Source organism: Falco cherrug, chromosome 10 (genome assembly GCF_023634085.1).
Source record: "Falco cherrug isolate bFalChe1 chromosome 10, bFalChe1.pri, whole genome shotgun sequence".
Lineage (NCBI taxonomy): Eukaryota > Metazoa > Chordata > Aves > Falconiformes > Falconidae > Falco > Falco cherrug.
In genome coordinates, this window is record NC_073706.1 from 34,467,337 (window position 1) to 34,487,189 (window position 19,853).

Consider the following 19,853-nt stretch of genomic DNA (forward strand, 5'->3'; position numbering starts at 1 on the left):
ATATGCCTCTTGGCAACTGTCTCCAGCTGGTGCTGTTCAAGGTTACTAGTAGGAGCCCTGTTAGTAGGTTAGCACATTGGCAAATGAGCTTGTGTTTTCCTCTTACCGCTGTCTTTTCCAAACACGAGGAGAATGCTAATCCTATACCAGAGTCGTCATCCAGCAGCAGAAGCAGTGCAGGAGATGTTAAGGCAGAGGAAGGACTATAGCGCTAATAACCTTTGCAATAGGTCCTTAGTTGCCTTAGCTGGTCGTAAGGTCTCAGAAAATCTGCACCTTCCTTGGACGTGTAGAGCTGTTAACTGGATCAGGTCAAAGCAAGTGGATACAAGTGGTCTACGGTTTTCCGAAGCGATTGAGGAGGCTCCTGAATTGCAGTGTCCTGATATCTCAGCTTGTGGCTGCTTATGGCTTTCTCACAGCTTGGAGAAGGGTGGCCTTTTTGGTGCTCCAATTTGGACTGGCCAGAAACAGCCACCCCTGGAAGGTGAAGCTGTAGAGATTTCCTTGGAATAAACATGGAAAGCTGTGTCTTGGGCCAGCCTGTTCAGGGAATGTGTTAACCCACTGAGTGCCTGCTGACGATGCCTGTTTTTTCCTTACTTCCTTGCCTGCGGGGTGAAGCCTTGGTGACTGGTTCTGCTGCCTTTGCCAGAAACAAGAGACTTCCCAGGAGTGTAGGCTTTCCTGCCTGGCACTCTGTAGAAGGTGAACAGGCACCATTTGGGCACCTTGGCATCCACAGTGCCCTCCGTGTTATTTGGTTATTCCTAAATCTCGCTGTTCGAGGCATTTGTCCCAGCCATAGGCGTAGATGGACATCATGAGGGTACCTGTCTCAGTGCTGTTTGCATCAGCCTGGCTCAGTGGGATTTGCTCTAGTCCAGGCAAAACACTTAATTTCTGCATTTCTTTTCTTTATGCCCATTCTTTGTGTCTGGCTTCACTGAAATCCTTTTCAGACTTTGCCCCAAACTCAAGTTTGGCCCAGCATGTTGCTGTCTTCCCTCTGGAGTGTGCAGGGGGAAAATCAAGGGCAGTGGTTCAAACTGCAATCAGGTCTGCTTCTTGAGAGGGCTCCTTGCGTGGCCTCTGAGAGGCTACAGGGTGCATCTGCACAACTGACAAAAGAGCACACATTTAAATTGTTCAATGTAAAGCAATCGGAGATCCTTCTAGGATGTCAAAACAATCTTCAGACCATCCTCTACTTCAATTTTCCCAACTGTAAAAAAGAGATAATGAGACATAATGACTCTTTCTTTAAAGCAGACATCCAAAGTGCCTAATCTAAGCCCATCTCCTTAATTAACTGTCTGAGCCTCAGGCTTTAAGCTGAGTAGGGCCTGTATCTCCACACCGCTAGTTTTTTTACAGCACGTTTTAAGAGTGGGAGAGAAGCGGCTAGATTCTGGACATGCAAAACTAAGAAGTGGTGGAGTTAAGTCACTCGAGGCACACAAATAGTGGATCTGTTTCCCCTTAGAGCAGCTTCGTGTTCTTATCTGTGCTCTGAACATGTAGCTGAGATGTCATTTCTGCCTTTTGAACCAAGCAGGTATATTTTGGAAAGGAAGAGCAAGCTGCTGATGGAGGTCTGACCTCTGTGTACAGGATGAGGGCTTGTGTTTTTGGGTAGGATTGTTTGATTTGTTTCTTTGAGAAGAATTTGTTCCCAGCACCAGTATTTGTCACATTCTTTGCATAGCATGAAATTCTCATGGCGTTAGTATCTCAGTGTGAAACAGGATCCAGATAGCTGGAAGCCGTCCGTATGTGGGATGGGGCAGAAGGCGGTTCATTTTGTTCAGACGCTCTACACAATCCTAGCGAGAGGCAGTCCTTGTCCTGCAGCCCTTGAACTGGATCAGTTGTAGCACATGAGAAGGGAGGGGTAATGATCTCCTCTTTGCTCTTTTTAAGCTGGGGAGCTGAGGCACAGTACTATTCAGTGCCGGGCTTGGGGTCCCAGGAGGAGCTTGTGGGATCATGGGCAGCTGAACCCACAGCCGCTGCTCCGTGGGAGTGAGGTGACCTAATGCTGCGCGCTTTATACGCCGAGAATCCAAGGCCGTGGGTGGTAGATCATCTTCACGCAGATGTGAGCAGAGCCCTAACAGCCTGTTGTTGGGCTGGGAGCCAGCATCGGTCCCAGCATCGCAAACTGGACACTGACATCACTCAGGATGTCAGGACGGAGGCTCTTTACTGACCAGGAGCTGTATTCTACACCAACAGTGTGCAGGCAGCTTCTCGTGGAGCTCTGTTGGGCTCCCATTTATATAGCAGCTTACTAAATGATATCCAATTTTACTTTATTCTCCTTCTTCCCTTCTCGTTCCACCAGGAAAATTACTAGGGATTGAATTGTGTCAGGGGGCTGGGAGAATGGATCACTCCAGGCACGAGGAGACCTTTGAGTCAGGCTGGTCAGATGAGTTAGACGCTGCAGACGATGAAGAGAGACGATTCTGTTCCATGATGGAGCAGCTTGGAGCAGCTCAGATGTTTGAAGAGTAAGTAGGGGAGTTGCATGGCATTACTTCTACCCTGTTTTGATCTTGCAATATACCAAAACTTCAAAGGACCAGCAAAGACCAAAGAGGTGAACGGAGCTGCTTGCTTTCTGAAGCGCTGCTTGGGCTTTCTGGTACTGCTGTCTGGGGGTTTCATATGCTTGGTAACCAATGCAGTGAATTCTGGATTGTTTCATCAGTTATCTATTACTTTTAGCGCAGTGCTTTTTGTAGAGAGTTTCCCAAACTAGAATTCATACCGCAGCTGTAAAATGTAACAGTTGGTGGCGTGGAAGCCCATTTACGCACACCAAATGAAGTGTGGAGGGTTAGACTGGGTGAGGAGGATGAGTGTGCTGTCTGTTCCAGAACGGTGTGTGACTGTTCAAGTACATTCAGATAATCTTAGTTCTAAGAGTCTCTGAAAGACCTGCGCTCAACAGGCTGCTTGGGACTGGGCTGATCTTGAAGAGAGCGAAAGGCTAAACTGGGCAAGGGATGCTCACCTGAGCCTTGAAATTTGGTGTTAACGCCCTTGCATGTGGCCCCAGTAGAGTCTGCTGGCACCAGTGTCGTCCAGCCTTTTTTTAGGGTCTTCCCAAGTGAAGCATGATGCATAACTGGTTCTTACTGATGCACGTCTGCTGCGGCTGGGGTGCCCAACTGCATCTGCGGCAGCGGTTTTTTTCTGGCATCGTAGTCCAACAGTGTTGCTGCTTTCCAGGGAGCAGCCCAGATAGGGGCAGGAGGCAGACAGGATTGAAGACAGAAGCTGAGAGTGAAGGAGCTTGCTGCTTTCAGAGCTGCATCTGTCATGAAACAGATTTTTTTTTTTTTTTTTTTGTCTCATTTGCATTGTAATGCAAAGCACCTGCATGCTTCTTTTAATGCTAAACAACTTCTCCTGTCCTGAAAAATTCTGGAAAGCTGTTATGCCTCAACTAATGGGATGATGCTGTGACAGGCCATATTGCTGTTCTGGAAAAACAGTCTCGGGTGTTTAAAACTCTGCTTTCAGAAGCATCAGGTCTTAAAGTGGAACTATCCTGTTTTTATTTTGACCGCTTACTCGCAGTTTTAGGCAATGAGTTTAGTAGCTACTTCATGTCATGCCTTTGTGCCAAGCCAGCTGTTGTAAAGAAGTAATACAAAACAGAAGCTAATTGGGGTTGGAGCAGGAATCTGAACTATCTTCACTGTTTTTGCTAGAAATAAATGGTTTTGTTTGTTAAGGGGACTCAATATGTTCTTTTATCTAAAACACAAAGTTTTAATGAAGTGCTAGTAACTTTTTCAACTTGAGACAGAAAAAGGAGGCTATCATGCAACAGTGTCAGGGGGAATCAAGAGCTTTTTGGTTGTCTTTTTGTTTGTTTTTTCACAAAGAATATTAAGGGAGACAAATACATAGACAAAGAAAAACAGACATTTGGTAATGTCTGTATGTATAATTATTCTGTATATTCCTCCAAAGTACATCATGGATTTAAAAAAAAAAATTATTAATAATAAGTTCTTCCCTAAGAAGAAGCGTGAAGTAATGTCTGCATGCTTATAAGACTTTTTGGGAAAGAGTAAGTTTATAGGTGCTGTGTTCAAGCTGCGATAAATTAAATGCCAAAACAGTGTAATCGTTAGTGCAGGTTTAGAAAAAGATTTTGGGGTTTTGGGGCTTCCTCCGTTATTATCCTGATATGACACCTGGGCAAATTTGCTTCCTTTTTTTGTGTGCCTCAGTTTCCAAACCTGTAAAATAAATAAGTAAGGAGGGCTGTAGCAGCTACCACTACAGTCCCGGTGTGTGAAAAACACCTGTGTGATGTGTGCTAAAATCCCTGGGCTATAACAGTTTGCTGCTTGACCATAGCGACAGCAAATTTGCTGAATGTTCATCTCTTCAGGTCTTGGTTTAGACACCAAATGTGTTACTGCTGAATACTTGGAATAGTGATCATTCCAGGTTTGCTTCCTAGATGGCTTTCCTTTCCCTCTTTCGGATGGCTTCCTTTATTTTAACCTCACAGTAGATCTCACCCCACATGCACGCTCCGTCACTGTCCAACTTCGCCCTTTGCTATGCTGGTATAATGGAGGTTGTCACAGGAGAAGGGCGGTTTGTCTGTCCCGAGTGCATGTTGGAATTGGAATAACAGTCCATAAGATGACACAGAAGCTCATTTGCTTTCCCTCTCTTTTGTATGCTTGCTCCAGTCCACGTGAGATTCGGGAGCTCTGGGCTCGGCTACGAAAGGAGCGTCCTGAGCTCTTATCCAATTTTGAAGAGTTTCTGCTGCGTGTTTCATCATACATAAGGGAGGTGAATCACGAGAAGGAGTCCATGGAACAAGCATTGAAGCGGTAAGGAGAGCATCACGGCCATTTGCGGTCAGGAACCAGCTGATGCTTGGATGCTGCCTCAAATGCAAGGAAAGGCTGGGTTACAGGATGCAGAGATTTTTCTTGCTGTAATAAAGTGATTCTCTATCTTGATCTGATCCCCATGGGTTTGTTTTGGATCAGTGCCCACCATAACATTTGGTCTGGTTAGAATTCCACTCAGTCTTACACTGGTATTAGTAGGGATCTGTTTCCATCCTCCTCTCCTGTTTTCTATCTATTTTCTTTCTCTGTCCCGACCTGTGTGCACCCTGCTTTTTGTAGGAAGGAGACAGACCATGACCGGGAAGTCAGGTGCCTTTACGAAGAAATGGAACAACAGATCAAAGCAGAAAGGGAGAGGCTGATCTGCCAGGTACCTCATCTCTCTTGGCCGAAATCAAACTTCCTCTGGCCTGAAGCAGAGGTGGTGGCTCATCTGTCCAAGGAACAGCTCTTACTGTGCTGGGTGTTGTATGCACAGCATATGTACTCTGCGATACAATATGTATATCTTTACCTCTCTAGGAAGCACTGAGACATGACAGGAGTAACCTGCTCCAGAAGGAACTGCGCAGCAAAGAGCAGGAGCTGGAGAAAATCCTTTACCACCAGAAGAAGGTAACAGGACCTAAATCCTTTCTAAAGAAGTACATCCCTTTCTACCGTCTTTCTGCTAAGGCCTTTTCTGGCTGAGAATGGGTTTTGTGTGCGGAGGGTTGGTACTAATCTGGTATTACCTAGTCTAGTTCCCTCCTACCTCTGAAGGTGTTAAAGTGATTGGTTTGTCTCCTGTGAATGTTCTGTCCAAGCATTTTCTTATCAGGTTTGTTTTCTCGTCACAGTCTATCGGTTGTACAACAACTATTTGGCAAGAAAGAGGGTAAAAATCTGGAAGTTGTGAGTTTGGAGCCTTTTGAGGTGTGTAAGAAAGCTGTGTGCGGATACACAAGAGCCAGATTTCTCTAGTTTGTTTTCTGGCTGCTCCAAAATAACCCAGAGTGAACAGTTCCATGACACTTAGAACGGTACGTACTGTATATTTGCATTTTAGCACCTAATGACGTACTGATTAATCAGTCACAGAAAAGATGAAGGCAGAAACTTTCCTTTAGCCTGTGGTCCCTGGTACAGACATTTGTATGGGATAGTCCATTCTGGATGTCTTTTTCCTTTCTGTCTGAAGAACTGAGACATGACCCCCACAGAAACAAGTCATGGGAGGTACCTGTAAGAGGCTGGTGACTGGGAGTATCCAGGTTGGATACCTAGCTGTGATGTGGATGAAACAGCTGAAATCACCAGCTCATTGTGCAGCAGCTGGAAAAGTTAGCAAAACGTAGGTGCCATCAGGAAGGGTATTGAGAATAAGATAGAGGATGTAATTTTCCTGCTGCCCACACCCTTGATGTGCCTCAGTTGGCATGTGCAGTTCTTGGTTTCTCTAACTCCACCGTGTCCTTCTGAGTATGAAGGTGCAGAAAACGAATGCGATTCAGGAAGTGGAGCATCTGCCTTAGGAAGAGAAACCAGGAAAGTTTAGACTTGATTTTGGAGAGGAGGAGACTGAGGCAAGATCTAGGTGAGCTTCATATGGACTCAGGAAGGCGGTGGATAAAGGCCCACATACAACTGTTACTCCCTAAATCCTGCAACAGCAGAGGTGAGGGACTCGCTGGAATGGTGGTTTCTGGCTGTACTAAGCTACGTGGATAATCGGGTCCCTCTTGTGGCGTAAAACCAGTATTCTAGGGTATTGCTTCCCAGCGCAGGCAATGTAAACGGGAGAGCTGTGTGTGACGGAGGGGTCTTCGGGAGAGGCAGATTTGCTTTACTTAAAGCCTGTCCTCTGGCTCATTGAAAGGTCTGCGGAAGACCTTTCTGATCACCTGAAAGAACAGGCTGTGCGCAGGGGTTGCTGGCTCTTGGTCTCAACTCCACTGCTCAGCATATGTGGTCATGCTCAAATTTGCCCTGATGTCCAAAGGACTGGAAGTCTCCCGACAAAGCCGGGTGTGACTTGTGCTTGTAGCCTCAGAGGTGGGAGATGTAGGGCTTGTGTTTCAAGGAACCTAGGAGCGGTCCGCTCTGTTCACTCCTGCTCATGACTCTTGTACGTGTGTGCTGGTAGAGAGCAGGGTAGCAAGAAAAGAGTGCCACGGTGTGCTGCTTTACTTTGCCTTTGAGAGAGTCAGGAGGTAGACTGAGAGAGATGACAAGCTGAAGGTGTAAATGCAGAGGCTGACTGCTACCTACTACGCTGGTCAGAACTGGTTCCTGGTGCTCCTTTCTGCTTGCAAGCACAGATTGTATAATTCTATTTTGGGGCTGTAAGTTGTCAGGTGGATACTGCAGTTTCTGCAATAGCACCAGCTTCAGCAGAGGGCCCTGGTTAGCTGGTATCGCTGGCTAGATACTGAAGTGTCAGTATGATCCTTCTTGCAATGCCCCGCTTGTCATCTGAGATGGGTGGGTTTGACGGCTGCATCTGTCTTTTGACTCTTCCCCATCTACGCCAGCCGTTTGTGAGGAATCGCATCACTGGTTGAGTACATGCCTGATTTTGGGAAGTTCAAAGCCTGCTGTCTTGTTAGTTGTGTGGGGGTCTCGTGCTACCTCGAGTTCAGCTGTGCCCCAGTGGCATTTAAACAGCATCTCTAGCCTGAGGTCCTGTCTCCAACAGTTGTAAAGGCCACCTAATCGCTGGACTTCCCAGGTGTAGCGTGAGACACCCCTAGCACCTCGATATATCCCCCTTTCAGCTGCCGTGGGCTCAGGAAGCTCCCAGACTGGAGCATGCATTTCAACAACTGTGCTTGATAAGTCCCGACAGACACACCCTTGCTTCTGCCCAAATTTTTCCAGTCCTCCTTTGACCCTCACTTGCACTCTGATTTCTACTATGCCTGCCTGACAGCAGCAGGTTCCTCACGCTGCCCGAAGCGCTTCCTCAGCTATGCCTCACTAATTGCATCACTTGCTCCCCGGTGCTGGCACGGATGGTGAGAAATAATTGCTTCCAATTCACCTTCTCGATGCCACTGGTGGTCAAGTGGTGTTTATCTCCCTTCTGCTTCGTTGCTTACGTCTGCTTTTCCAGCCTGTTTTTACAGGCATGTTTGTAGCACAAACCCTTCCTCTCTGTGTTTTAACCTCTCCTTTTCCTTGCCCATTGCAGCTGGAACATCAGCTGCAGTCGCTGAACTCGGAGCAGCTGGAGACCCGTGTGCAGAATGAAAGGCTCCGGCACCTGAATGAAAACCTGCTGGAAGAGGTGGAGAAAAGCAAATGGGAGCTGGAGGCGGTGAAGGGGCAGTTACAGAAGCTCCAGAAAGAGGCTCAGCTTGAGCAAGAGCAGAAGGACAGGTGGGAATGGGCAGGGAAGGGGGTGTCAAGGCAGGAACCTAGGCAGAGAAGGCAGAGTGGGCAAGTAATTAAAGGATAAGGATAATTAGAAGCCTTGGTTTCATCAGAGGATCGCCTGTCCCTTCTTGAGGAAAAGTATTAACATCCCAGTGATCTTACAGGCCTAAACAGGGAGTGATAATGCTGCCTCCAGCCTGCCTTTAGCGGGAAATGAATGTGTTAATGGATATCTGTTTAGAAAAGCAGTGTAAAACTACCAATGTTCCTCAGTCTAAAGGAGGCTTCTCCATTTATTTTCCAGTTCACCATCACCTCTATAAGGTTCCTACAGAGCCTCTTCTAATCACTTGTTTTCCTGTTTCTGGGCTTCATCTAATAATATGTAGCTAAAACACTGGGATGTTTCAGACCCAGATGGCGGTGAGCATCCTTCCCATCTCTAGCAGCTGAGGAAAGTGGAGTGTGAAAGGAGAAAATGGGTTGCCTGTCTTCATACTGGAGGAGAGCAGGAGAGCTGGGGTACAACCCAGCCATCCCAGCTCCTGCGGCAGTGCTGCTTCCCCTGAATCCTCCCAGCTTAGGGCAGGCCCTTATCTTGGAGAAGACTCTGGGTGTCCCTGAGAAAGGGATCCTTGTATTTCCTCTCCTGTTAACTTATTTCCCCTTTTAAAATCGCCTTTGCCCAGGGATGTGTTTAGAGTCTCCAAGAACATGCAGAAAGAGAAACAAAGCCTTCTTCGGCAGCTGGAACTCCTCAGGTAAGAACTGGCTGTGGGGAGATGCTGAGCAGGGCTGGGGGAAATGCCGAGCTCTTGTGCACATAAAGGGCTGAGGTTGCAGCACTCCCACAGAAAGCTACGGGACTGTATTCGAGCAGTGCTCAGACACTGCTTGTTTCTCCAGGTCCAGAGAGAGCTGTGCCACCTGGCCAGCTCTGCCAGAGAACAGGCTGCGGTGTTTCACCGAGTATTCCCACCACTGGAGGAATTTAGTCTTCCCTGCTGGTTAAGGGGACCATGCGGACCCCATTACGTGAGCTGGGATACTTGGAAATCCCAACATGTCCAGCAATAACTAACATCTTTATCTGTGTCCCAAGCTCCCTTTCTGTTCTAGCTTTCAAATGTTGGGCTTTACTCCATTTTTGATGAGTGCTTTATTGTGTCTCTCCTGTGTCTTCCTTTGGAGCAGAGAGATGAACAAGAAACTTCGAGATGAGCGAGATGCTTTTGAAGCCAAGAAGCTGGTTAGTCTCAGAAAGAAAATCCTAACTCCCAAACACCCTCCTTTCATCTGCTGCTGTTGCTGTCACCACTTGGGGGCCTGTCACTTCCACGGGGGACAATGACCTGAGCTCACCAGGCCTGGTGTGGTGCTTAATACAGACTTCACAGCACCTCTCTGCCCGTGCTGGAGACAAGCTCTGCTGGTTGCAGTTGCCAGTCCCTGGGTTTAAGCCTTGTGACTGTTGCGCAGCCCCGTGCAGGGCTGCGGTGGGTGCTGCCTGCTGCACGTGTGGGGTCTGCGCGGTGTGACAGGCACTGGGCACACGCCAGGAAGGGAGTGAAGCTGGATACATCCCTGGAGCTGGGTGGGGAGGAAGACGATGGATTCCCAGATGTGCTGCCAGCTGACTGGGGGTGGAGAGGCACAGGAAGGTTTTGGAGTTTCTCTGACCCCTTGAGTTTGTAGCAGATGTTTTCAGATGTTCCTCTGGGGCAGCTCCCCATTCCTGTGAACTCTGCTGGGGTGGAGGTGCAGCAGTGAGCCTTGTGTCAGAGGGCTAGGAGGAGGCAGGGGGAACCCTCTGGAGCAATCAACTCCATCTCTGACCTTTCCCAGTCTCCAAGATAAGTATGAATATGTGATCTATTTTTAATTCTTATTATTTATTAATGAAAAAGTCTTTGTATTCCCAAATGTCATTGTCAAGGCTGCTCTGTGCTCTTCTTGGACCCATCCCTGCCATCATGTGTCTGTCTTTGCCTGCTCTGCCACCATGCCCCATTTGAAGATCTGGAAGTGGCTGCCTTGCAGTGAAGACAGGCAGTGGTAGGCTGCAAGAGACTGTCTGGCTGGTGTGTAAGGGAACGTGGAATGAAGCACAGGGCTCATGCCCAGATAGGGGACAAGATCTCCTGCTGCGGGAGAGGCTGCAGTTCTTCTCCAAGTGGAGCAGCAGCTGTATAAAATAACTTCAGTAACTTTTGGATGGAGGCAAGGTGTGTTTGTGTGTGCCTTTTTGTGTGTGTGTGTGTGTTTCTGAAATCTGAAAGATCTTGCTTTTATTCCCCCCTTCACTCCATTTTCAAAGCTGCAAGGTATGTGTATGTGCACCAGAGCGTCCTGCTCCCTCTTGGAGAAGTAATCAGCACTGTCACTCTGTAGCAGAGTCCAGTGCAAGCAGGCAAAGAAAATGGTTCATTTTCCTCTTTCCATGCGTAGTGCTTCATCAGCTTCTGGGTTCCTGTGGGTGGGGTGGGTGGCCCATGGAGACCGCGGTTCAGGTATGTACCTCTGCGTGTGTAAAGCTTGTCTGCTTCTGTTCTCCTCTCCTTTTCCCTTGCTAGGACCTGCTCAGGGCTTCTCTGAAACATGACAGTTGCAGGTGGATGTAAGAGAGAGCCTAGCAGAGACGGTCCCTAGTACAGAGGAGCCGCTTTCTCCTTTCTCCCAGTGCTGGCAGTAGGGATGGGGCAGCAGGGTGAACTCCTACCACCATTGCTCATCTGGTAGGGCTGTGTCATGCCGGGCAGATGAAGCCTGTGCTGAAGTAAGGGTTTTTTGCTTTGTCAGCCAGGACATCTTGTTGGCCACTCTTGTTTCAGTCCTCAGGAAAGCAGGGCTCCAACAGATTGCAGGGATGCTGCTGTCATCACACACCTGCAGATCTGCTGTCCAGCCTGTCCCACTGTAAGGGGCAGAGAAAACAGCTATACTTCCCTGCAGCAGCAAAAAGGAGAATCCAGCCTTCTGATGAGGATCCCTAATCACTCTTACCAGAGACTACCAATGTTTTTACAGCCTAAAAAGAAACCCAAGGCCTTAATACCATCTGTTAGTGCTGGGGAGAGCTGTGTTATTTCTGTGAAATGAAGGTGTGGTGAACAGCGGTTCTCTGTTAGCAAAGATCTTGAAGTGGTTGGGAGGAGGAGCTGGGCTGTACGTGGCTGACAGCAGCCCAGTGCTGTTCCTTTGCACTTCTCAGTGCTCAGCTTAATACCTTGCTCTTCATAAGAGTTTCTGGCCTTGCCAGGGTGCACCGACCCTGGCCCCACGGTGCTGTGGGGCACTGTTTTGCCCCGGTGGTTAGATCACAGTCACAGATAGCCACCGCTGCTGGGTGCTTTAAAGACCTATGGGCTGTGGGTTCAGTATCACAGCCATGACTTACCTGGCTATAGAGTTATGCTTGCATGCTGCGTATTGACAGCAAATTTCATGTCTGCTGATCATGAAGAGTGTTCTGGGACTTTGACTACATTGGACATGTGTTTGTATTTCACCGATAAATCAGAATCTTTTTTCTGTCCCTCTGATGAACCAGAATCTTTTCCATCCAAAATGCTTGTACGTGTGCTGTTGTTGCTGTGGAATCCTTGCCATCGTGTGTTGTATAGCTGTGATGTCACATCTGTCCCTTTACCATCCTGGTGAAAAGCCAAATGTCACACAAACCTGGCAGGCCAATAAAGCACGACAGAACCGATGGCAAAGCATCCCGTTGTTTCTCCTTTCTTACCCAGGTAGGTGCTCTGCAGGCTGTTTCCTTTCCAGGTAGGGGATGCCATAGCAGATTGCCTGGGAGGCCCTTTGCTTCACAGGTGACGTGAAGGTTGTGGTTCGGCTCCGGTGGGCTGTAACATGATTTCCTTGTTTCTGTGTGTCTAGAAGAGTGCCCTTGAGCGAACCTGCTCAAACCCTGAAAACATCCTCCTGCATCCCTGCTGGAGAACCACTGGCTGGCTGAACCACAGCCCAATATCGGTGTTGACTGAAGGGTCACTATGTGCCTGGGGGTCCTTTGCCTTGGAAGATATGTGCTCCACAGTTGTGAGCCTCTCCCTGCTGGGTTGTTTCTGTGCCTGGAGCTTCTCTTGAACACCAGGTTTATATGTAAAAAAAGTTCTTGGGGTGTTTTTTTCCCCTTCGAAGTTCCTAGTTGGGTGAGGCCCCTGCAGAGCCCAGAGTGTCTCCGTTAGTCGGACTGCACGGCGGCAAAGGTGTTCTGGGAATTCTGGCCAACAGAGCAGTTTCTTATTTTTTGCCTTTTAAAATAAGCCAGGGGTTACTGAGGAAATTGTCTTTGTAGCCCTCCCCTGGGCTGCGGGCAGCATGAAGGCAGGCCTGTCCAGAGCTGCCTGCAGGTGTGTGGTCAGGTCACAACTGCTGCCGGAGGTGGATCTGGCAAGCTGGGAATTCTTCTTTCCCCACCTTCACCCCCAGAAGTAACTTGTGAGGGCGCGTCGGAAATCTCCGGCCTTAGAGAGCAAGTACCTCTCCCTTTCCCCCGGCGCTGGGGCGGTGGGCACCTTGCCACGCCGTCTCTCCCTCTGTCTGTTTTGTGCCTGTAGCCAGAGCAGCCAGCCGGTCCGTTTGGGGGTGCGGGGGGGGGGGCTAGGCTGTAGCATGGCCCTTGGAGGAGCTGGCAGGGCAATCCTCTCTGCCGCAGGCTCTCCTGTGCGATCTCAGGCACGTTGTTCATCTTCGACTCTGTGGGGAATGACAAAGCTGCCGTACGGGGGAAAGAGGGTTGCGAGAGGAGTTGTCCTGCTTCCTCCTTCTCTTCCTACCGGCTGTAGGAAGGGTGTAGTGTGAGGTAAGTAGGAGGAAAGCATGGAGAGGGACGTTTGTGTAAGGCAGAGCACACACACTACCCTTTGCAGAGCGGTCTCCTGCCTTTCTTGTGGTGCGTGTGCAGCCGTGGGTGAGTACTGGTGGAGGGGTGCTAGCGCCTTCTGAGGAAGGGGCAATGGGTCTGTCCCACAGAACATCAGCCTAATAAAAAGGCAGGTGGGGAAAGAGAGATTCAGCTGTGAGACCATGTGAAGAACAAGCCACAGAAATAAAAGCTCTGGCTGGCTAGAGGAAGAGTTCAGTTTGGGGCACCACCATTACTGATGGATTTTGTTGCAAAGGGGAAAGCAGCAGCAGCGATGCCTTCTTGCCTGAGTTAAATGAACGGTGAGAAGCTGACCCCTGTGAGCCTGTGCTCACCTCCATCCAAGCCTGCCGGCAGGGTGCTACGCTGCAAGGTGCAGGGGTGCAAGGGGACCAGCCTTGCCTCCCTGAAGCGGTCTGCAGGGGTGGCGAGTGGTTGAACTGGGGCTGGTCAGGTTCCTGGGTGCTAATGACATTCTTCACCCCTTTTCTTTTCAACTTCCAGGCACCTGAGAACAAAAAACCCCTGTTGAAGAAAGGGTCAGTGCTAGGCAGTTACCTGCTGGATGACAAGCCGGTCAAACGGTTAGATGGGCGTCTGTGTTGTGTTTGTGGTGTCGGTCCGTGCCCGCTGGAGTACCCTGTCAGTCCAGCTGCGTCCCGTGTCTAGTTCTCCCACCTTGGTGCTGGCTGGTTTGGGGAGCGTGGCAGGGGGGTGACCGTGGCTCTAGCTGCCTCTCGGCGTCAGGTGGTGCTGGCTCAGCATGAAGCTGAGGATGCTGTTAGCTGATTCCCACAGGCTGTGCCCCCCTCTGGGCTGCTCCTACGTGCGGGGAGCAAACCTAAACGCCATCAGAAGCTGTGAGAGTGTTCGTGGGACAGGAGTCACGAAGGCTGCCTCTGACCGAGTCAGGCAGCTCCGTTAGAATGACTGGATCATATCCCAAGTGTGCCAGCTCCTCCTCAGGCAGAAACCCTGTCCGCTGGCAACTCATGCCAGAGCTCATATCCCTGGGACATGGGAGAGGGCAGGAGTTGCACAAGGCTGGTGTTCTCTCTGGCAGCTGAAAGCCCCAAGGAGAGGGCCCAGCTCCAGGTGGGTTCGGGGTTTATCCTGCCCATCTCTCCGCAGCTATGCAGATGCTCACCTGGCACACCGGCCTCCCCTTCAGCCAGGGCAGGTGAAAACATCTGTAAATGTCTGTGTGGTTAAGACCTTATGTTTTTTTCTGCTCCCCCCACCCCTGACATGCAGACTGTACAGTGGCTTCCATACCCACAGGTGCCTGCTTGCCTGACCAGTGCTGGCATGAAGCACCAACCCTTGTGAACTGGTTGTGTGACCAGCACACCAGTTCTGGCCAAAAGCCTGGTTCCTCTGGGAGGCATGGGAGGCCAGCCTAGAGCTGGATCTCTCTTGCAGCTGCTGGCCCCAAACAACTTTTAAAGGTGGCGTGCTTCCCTGTTTCCTACCAGGTCTCTGCAGAAGGTTCCACTGTTTCCCAGTTACTCCTGGTGCCAACCAGAGACATGTGTCTAGGCTCAGAGTTTCTTCCAGCTTAGACTCACCAGTAATGCTTGCAATTCTGGTAGTGGCATTTAAGAATTGAGCTTCAGACTCCTGGGCTCATGGACTGATGGAAAATGGGGTGAACTGTGGAGCAGGGCTGATTCTTCAGCCCAGGCTGAGGTTGCTTGAATAGGTCTGAGGCAGGGGCGTTTTGTGGCTGTGTGACTGGTAGATGTACCATGGGATCAGACAACCGAGTTCTCCCATCCTCCTCCCCAGCTATTTCTTGCAAAGATCCTGCTGGCTGCTGCTGGCGTAAACCCACCAGAACACAGGTGGAGAAGTCTGGCAGCGAGGGTGATGTGAGAAGGGGAGAAGTATTTGTTGGTCCTGTCTCTGTCCCAGTGCTGTGTCACACCTCAGTGCTTGAGAAACATGAATAAAATCCATTACATCTGGAGTCACTGTCAGAAAGTTTTGTGTTTGTCCCTTTTTTCCCCCCACTGAAGAGGCCTTTGAGACTCAGCCCCTCGTTGCTGTGACTCCTGGCTGTGGCAGATGGGGGCTGAGCCTGGAAGGATGTGTCTGGTTCCAATGGGGAGAGGTTCCAGCTGGCCTGACTCTGGGCTGGCGTTTGGGGCAGATGCAGGGAGGCCAGCCAGAAATGTGAGGTCCCTTCTACGGAAAAAGTGTAGGCATGGCAGCAGGTGAATTTTGCAGCCCTGACAAAGTGTACTTGCAGATGTGAGAGGGGAGAGTTGTTGCTTTGATTCCCACACTAGTAGCAAGAGAAGAACATTGCAGAGAGAATTGTGAAGTGCTGCCTCTGAAGAGAGTGACTGAAGCAAGCCTCTGGTCGCTCTAATTTGCTTCCAAAAGCGATCTGTTGGAGGGCAGTGGAGATACCTGAGGTGGATAAAGCCCTTCAGCTGAGTTCTAATCCTTCTCACTCCATTTGTCTAGTTCTTTAACCACAGAAAGCCAAGGCAGAGCTATGACGCTGCCTTGCTCCTCAGCAAGGGTTCCAGTACTTTACATCGGTTATTCTAGCTGTTCTTTTGGAGATTGTTCCTCCACTTGCCGTACCAGTCTACTCCCAGTGAACAAAGTGCATCGGCCTGTTCTTGTACAGGTGCCGTCAGTGCAACGCCCGTTCCCCACTGCCACGGCTTGGGCAGAGGTCCTGGGGATTTTTTTGCTGTTGAGAGCGCAGCGTGGCTGGTTGGAGGCTTTAAAAAATAAACCCCTTACAGGTCCTGGCTCCCTTACCTTGGGCCAGGCATGATGCACACCAGAGCAGAGCCAACACCAGCCAAAGCAACCCTGGTGTGAGCATTTTCTTGGCAGTTTGCCCACCTGTGGCAGGTTGCTGCTGCCTGAGCTCAGTAAGACTCTGCTCCAGCAGCGGTTGGAAGTGAGGGGGACGGGTTTCCTGGACCGCAGCTTGTGCCCTCAACAGAGCACAGCGAGACATGTGTGTACTGCATGCAGCCCTTTGTGTGCTTTGCCTCGTTTTTCAGCGCTGGGGGAAGTGGGTGGCAAAGAATCCTTGAAAAATCTGGAAGGTGGGATTTTTAATTAAAATTAGTGAAATATATGTCAGCACATGTGAGTACAGCATAGCTCAGGTGAGCTGTCTGTTTCCCTAGGGATGCTACTGATGCCTTAGTCACAGGGCGTATGGGGAGTGAATGTATAGAGTGCCTGCAAGTGCTGCATATGCACTAATTGGATCGCATTGGTTGTTTTGGGAATCTGCAACCTTCTCCTTTTCCCCTCACCCCCTACCCTCCCACCCTATTTGTGGTGCCTGTGGGCTTTAATACAGACAGCTGGCCTCTGCGGACCTTCCCTTCACCTTCCCGGAGGATGTGGCAGTGGAAGAACCCAACAAAAAGAACTGTAGATACATCCCAGGCAACAGGACGTGCCTGAAGACAGGAGAAGGAGGCAGCACAAACTTCAGAGAGAATAGTGGAGACACGGAGAGGTGGTCATTGGTAGCAGATGCTGAGTGGTTGAAGATGACTTTGAAGGGTGATGCTGACTGTAGAAAAAATGCAGATGGATTAGATGATGCTCCGTTGCCTCCTAGAGGACAGCCTGTTGGCACCGAAACCAGGGTGAGTCTAATTACTTGGGGGTTCTTCCTCAAACAGCTGCTACCAGGGACTTGAAGGTTTCTGATTCTGTTCCCATCTAACTCCAGCTGCCTAGGTTTATAGTGCAGGGGTCCAATGCCTAAATCAAAGCACGGTCTGCAGCTGGGCTGTTCAAAACTGCGTCCCTTTTTTCCGTTGTAGCTCCAGGCACTGGAACCAGCTGGCTGTTCCCCAGACCGCATCTTTAAAGTGGTGTTTGTAGGAAACTCTGGTGTTGGGAAGAGTTCCTTCATCCACCGCTTCTGCTATGACAGGTTCTTGGCTGAGCTCAATGCAACCATTGGTAAGTAGTAGGGTTCCTGACTTATCTGGCTATGAAGGGTGGGAGCTTTTTGCCCATATTTTAGCCCAACTAAAGGTAAAGATGGTCCCTTTTGCAATTTTGAATCGATCTTGCAATTTCCCTGAATTAAATAGTGTTGATCTTGGCCATTGCAATGGCAAGCTGCACTCTCTCCATTCTATCTTATGATCATTGTTACCTTCCTGACAGGTATCGATTACCAAGTGAAGAGTCTGATGGTGGATAACACCCAGGTTGCCTTACAGCTGTGGGATACAGCTGGACAAGAAAGGTAAGCAATGTATGTCAGGATGTCCTACTGCCAGGCTCAGTTTAGGAAGCAGGAGGAAAGTGCGCACGCCTGGTTTCTGGCTTTGGACCAAAGAGGTTGCAGCAGCTATCCCAGAGTTGCATCTGCAGCAGAGGTCTGTGTCAGAATTTCTAGAAGCTGTGGCTGTGAAGCAGAGCCCAGGGAGATAACTCTGAGGACTGGGGAAAAGTAGTTATCCGTATGTCTGACCTGCATGCTTGTGGCTTCAGGTAGTCTACCCATAAATCACTGTATGGTGCGGCACGCCAGGCTCCTCTAGCCCTCAAGGCTCTCCTGCATCAACCTGCTGCTGGGAAAAGCTGCAGGGCAGGGCTGCAGGGCAGGACAGAGATGAAGGCTCTGGGTAGACATCCTGTTCTCAGACTCGGTTGCATGACTGCTGTCCCCAGCTGCTCACCGCCACTTGCTATTCAGAGGGTAGAAGGAAGTGTGGGAACTTTTCCAGGTCTGACTTAGACAAAGCCAGGTGAATTGGCTCAACCTGTGGGGAAGGGGCTTTGAATACCCTGCTGGGCTCTGTTGGTAAGGTTACTGGTCCCCTCCACTGTCCCTTCTGCTCGTAGACTCGTGGAGGTGATAATCCATGGTAGAGGGATGGTGTGGCTTTTTGTGACAGTGAGTACAGGTTCCCCATTTGAATGGCTCCAGTTTCAAAAGCACAGGCTTTATCACTAAATATGACCAGCACTGTTGGTGAGGATCAAGGTAGTAAAGGACATACTTGACACTCATCTGCTACTAGAGAAGAAGGCCCACCACCACCGTCATGTAAATTACATTTTATTTAGGATACACTTTGAAGCTAAAGATGGAAAGCTATTTCAAGGGGGCCGTTAACCTCAAGAGCTTGGCAAAAATAAGTACTGGGTGTTTGGGGCTAAATATGTTATGGGGGCAGGCCTTCAGAAAGCAGCCGAGGTCGTGGGAATGTTATAATCCTAAACTGTGCCAGCAGAGCCGTGATGCTTTCTACCTCAGTCAGCTAGACCACGCAGACTTGGTGGAAATATACTAAGTAGGAGTATCTATGGAAAAGCAAAGTATTTCTTCCAAAATCAAGCCTCATGCTGAAGAAATAATGATTTTTGAGGGGACTCCTGTGGTTATTTTGGTGCTGAAGCTGAGCAGTAAGGGGAATTGTTATGACATGCTATGTGACATTTTGCTGAGGCCAGGTTCAAGATCTAGTCTCTTCTAGTCCTTCTGCAAAGGACCTTTAGGGTAGCCCCCTGCGGCATAAGCAGGTCTTAGGTGTGTACTTGCAAGAGGGAACTTGGCTTAATGCTGATGCTGAAGAGACACCTGGGAAGAAACAAAAGCTTTCCTTACTTCTAGAGAAATATTAATTATTTCTAACTGGAGGTGTCCAACTGTGAGCATCCAATGGAAGAGACAGAGGAACCCCTTGGAGCATGCAAGGAGAGCTCCTTGGTGACCTCCCTGAGACCAGTGCATGCTACATTTGATGGTCCATCTAGAGCACTTAGCCAGTCCCGTTGTTCCAGAGGTGTATTGTGACCACCAAAGATACAGTCTGCGCTTTCTCCGTTGGGTAGTTGCCAGAATGTCACGCCCTTGTCGTAGTGAGAAAGACCAGGCTTCAGGCAATCATCTGAAGGGTTCAGGAGGGTCACTACTTGCTGTAGGGTTTTTTGGCCCTTAATAGAATAGGAGAGCTTGTTATCCTGCGCAGGGCTGCAATGCGGAGCTCTCCAGTGAGATCTCAGGACTTGTGTTGCATTTAATTCCATCAGTTTGCAATTGGTGTGGTTATATCGTGGCCCTGACACAAACTGCTTACAGATTTTAAGGTTTTGATTTGGCCTTGGTTTTTTGGTGTTGTAATTTACTCCCAAAATACAAGTCTGTTGTTCTAACTGATACCCAGAGGACAAAGTAGATGTCTGGTGGGAGTTTCTCCTGGAAATTGTGTCTAACTGCTGATTTTATAGATGATGGCATTGCTTTATAGATTCAAAACTGGGAACAGGCTGTAGTGATGCAGAGGTCTTAACTGCTGCTTTGGCAGCACTGGGGCAGACATTATGCATGCTTAGTTTATACTGTGGCACAGCTTAGTCTGCAGATTCTTCCAGACTCTAGAGAAAGGTTGTGGGTTTTTCCATCCAGTTCCCTTTTTAGAGGCAATTACCTTTTCCTGTCCCACCTAAACAGATTCCTCTGTTCCTTCCCTCCTGACCTGCAGAGGTTTTCCTTCCTGCTTTCTCAGCACCATGGGTTTGCAAAGACCCCTGCTCGCCCACGGCTGGATTCAGAGGAGCAGGGATCTGATGTGTCCTTACACAGCAGCCCCAGGGGACACATCCCAGCCCAGGGGACACGTCCCACACCCGTAGGACGATCCTATTCTGTTTCTTGGCGTTACGCACCTGCGGTTCTGAGAGTGCTTTTGGTTTCGTTTGGGCTC

General features: G+C 49.4%; 1 protein-coding gene across 1 annotated transcript in view; it reads left to right on the plus strand.

Moving 5' to 3' along the window:
• Positions 1-19,853, plus strand: part of CRACR2B (calcium release activated channel regulator 2B) — a 39,755-nt gene that overhangs the window by 13,664 nt on the left and 6,238 nt on the right. The window contains exons 4-14 of the mRNA XM_014282848.3: positions 2,348-2,516; positions 4,728-4,874; positions 5,178-5,268; positions 5,421-5,513; positions 8,071-8,258; positions 8,945-9,016; positions 9,450-9,504; positions 13,645-13,724; positions 16,478-16,772; positions 16,953-17,094; positions 17,305-17,386. Coding sequence (XP_014138323.3) covers positions 2,348-2,516; positions 4,728-4,874; positions 5,178-5,268; positions 5,421-5,513; positions 8,071-8,258; positions 8,945-9,016; positions 9,450-9,504; positions 13,645-13,724; positions 16,478-16,772; positions 16,953-17,094; positions 17,305-17,386 — 1,414 coding nt within the window. The remainder of the gene's footprint in view (positions 1-2,347; positions 2,517-4,727; positions 4,875-5,177; positions 5,269-5,420; positions 5,514-8,070; positions 8,259-8,944; positions 9,017-9,449; positions 9,505-13,644; positions 13,725-16,477; positions 16,773-16,952; positions 17,095-17,304; positions 17,387-19,853) is intronic.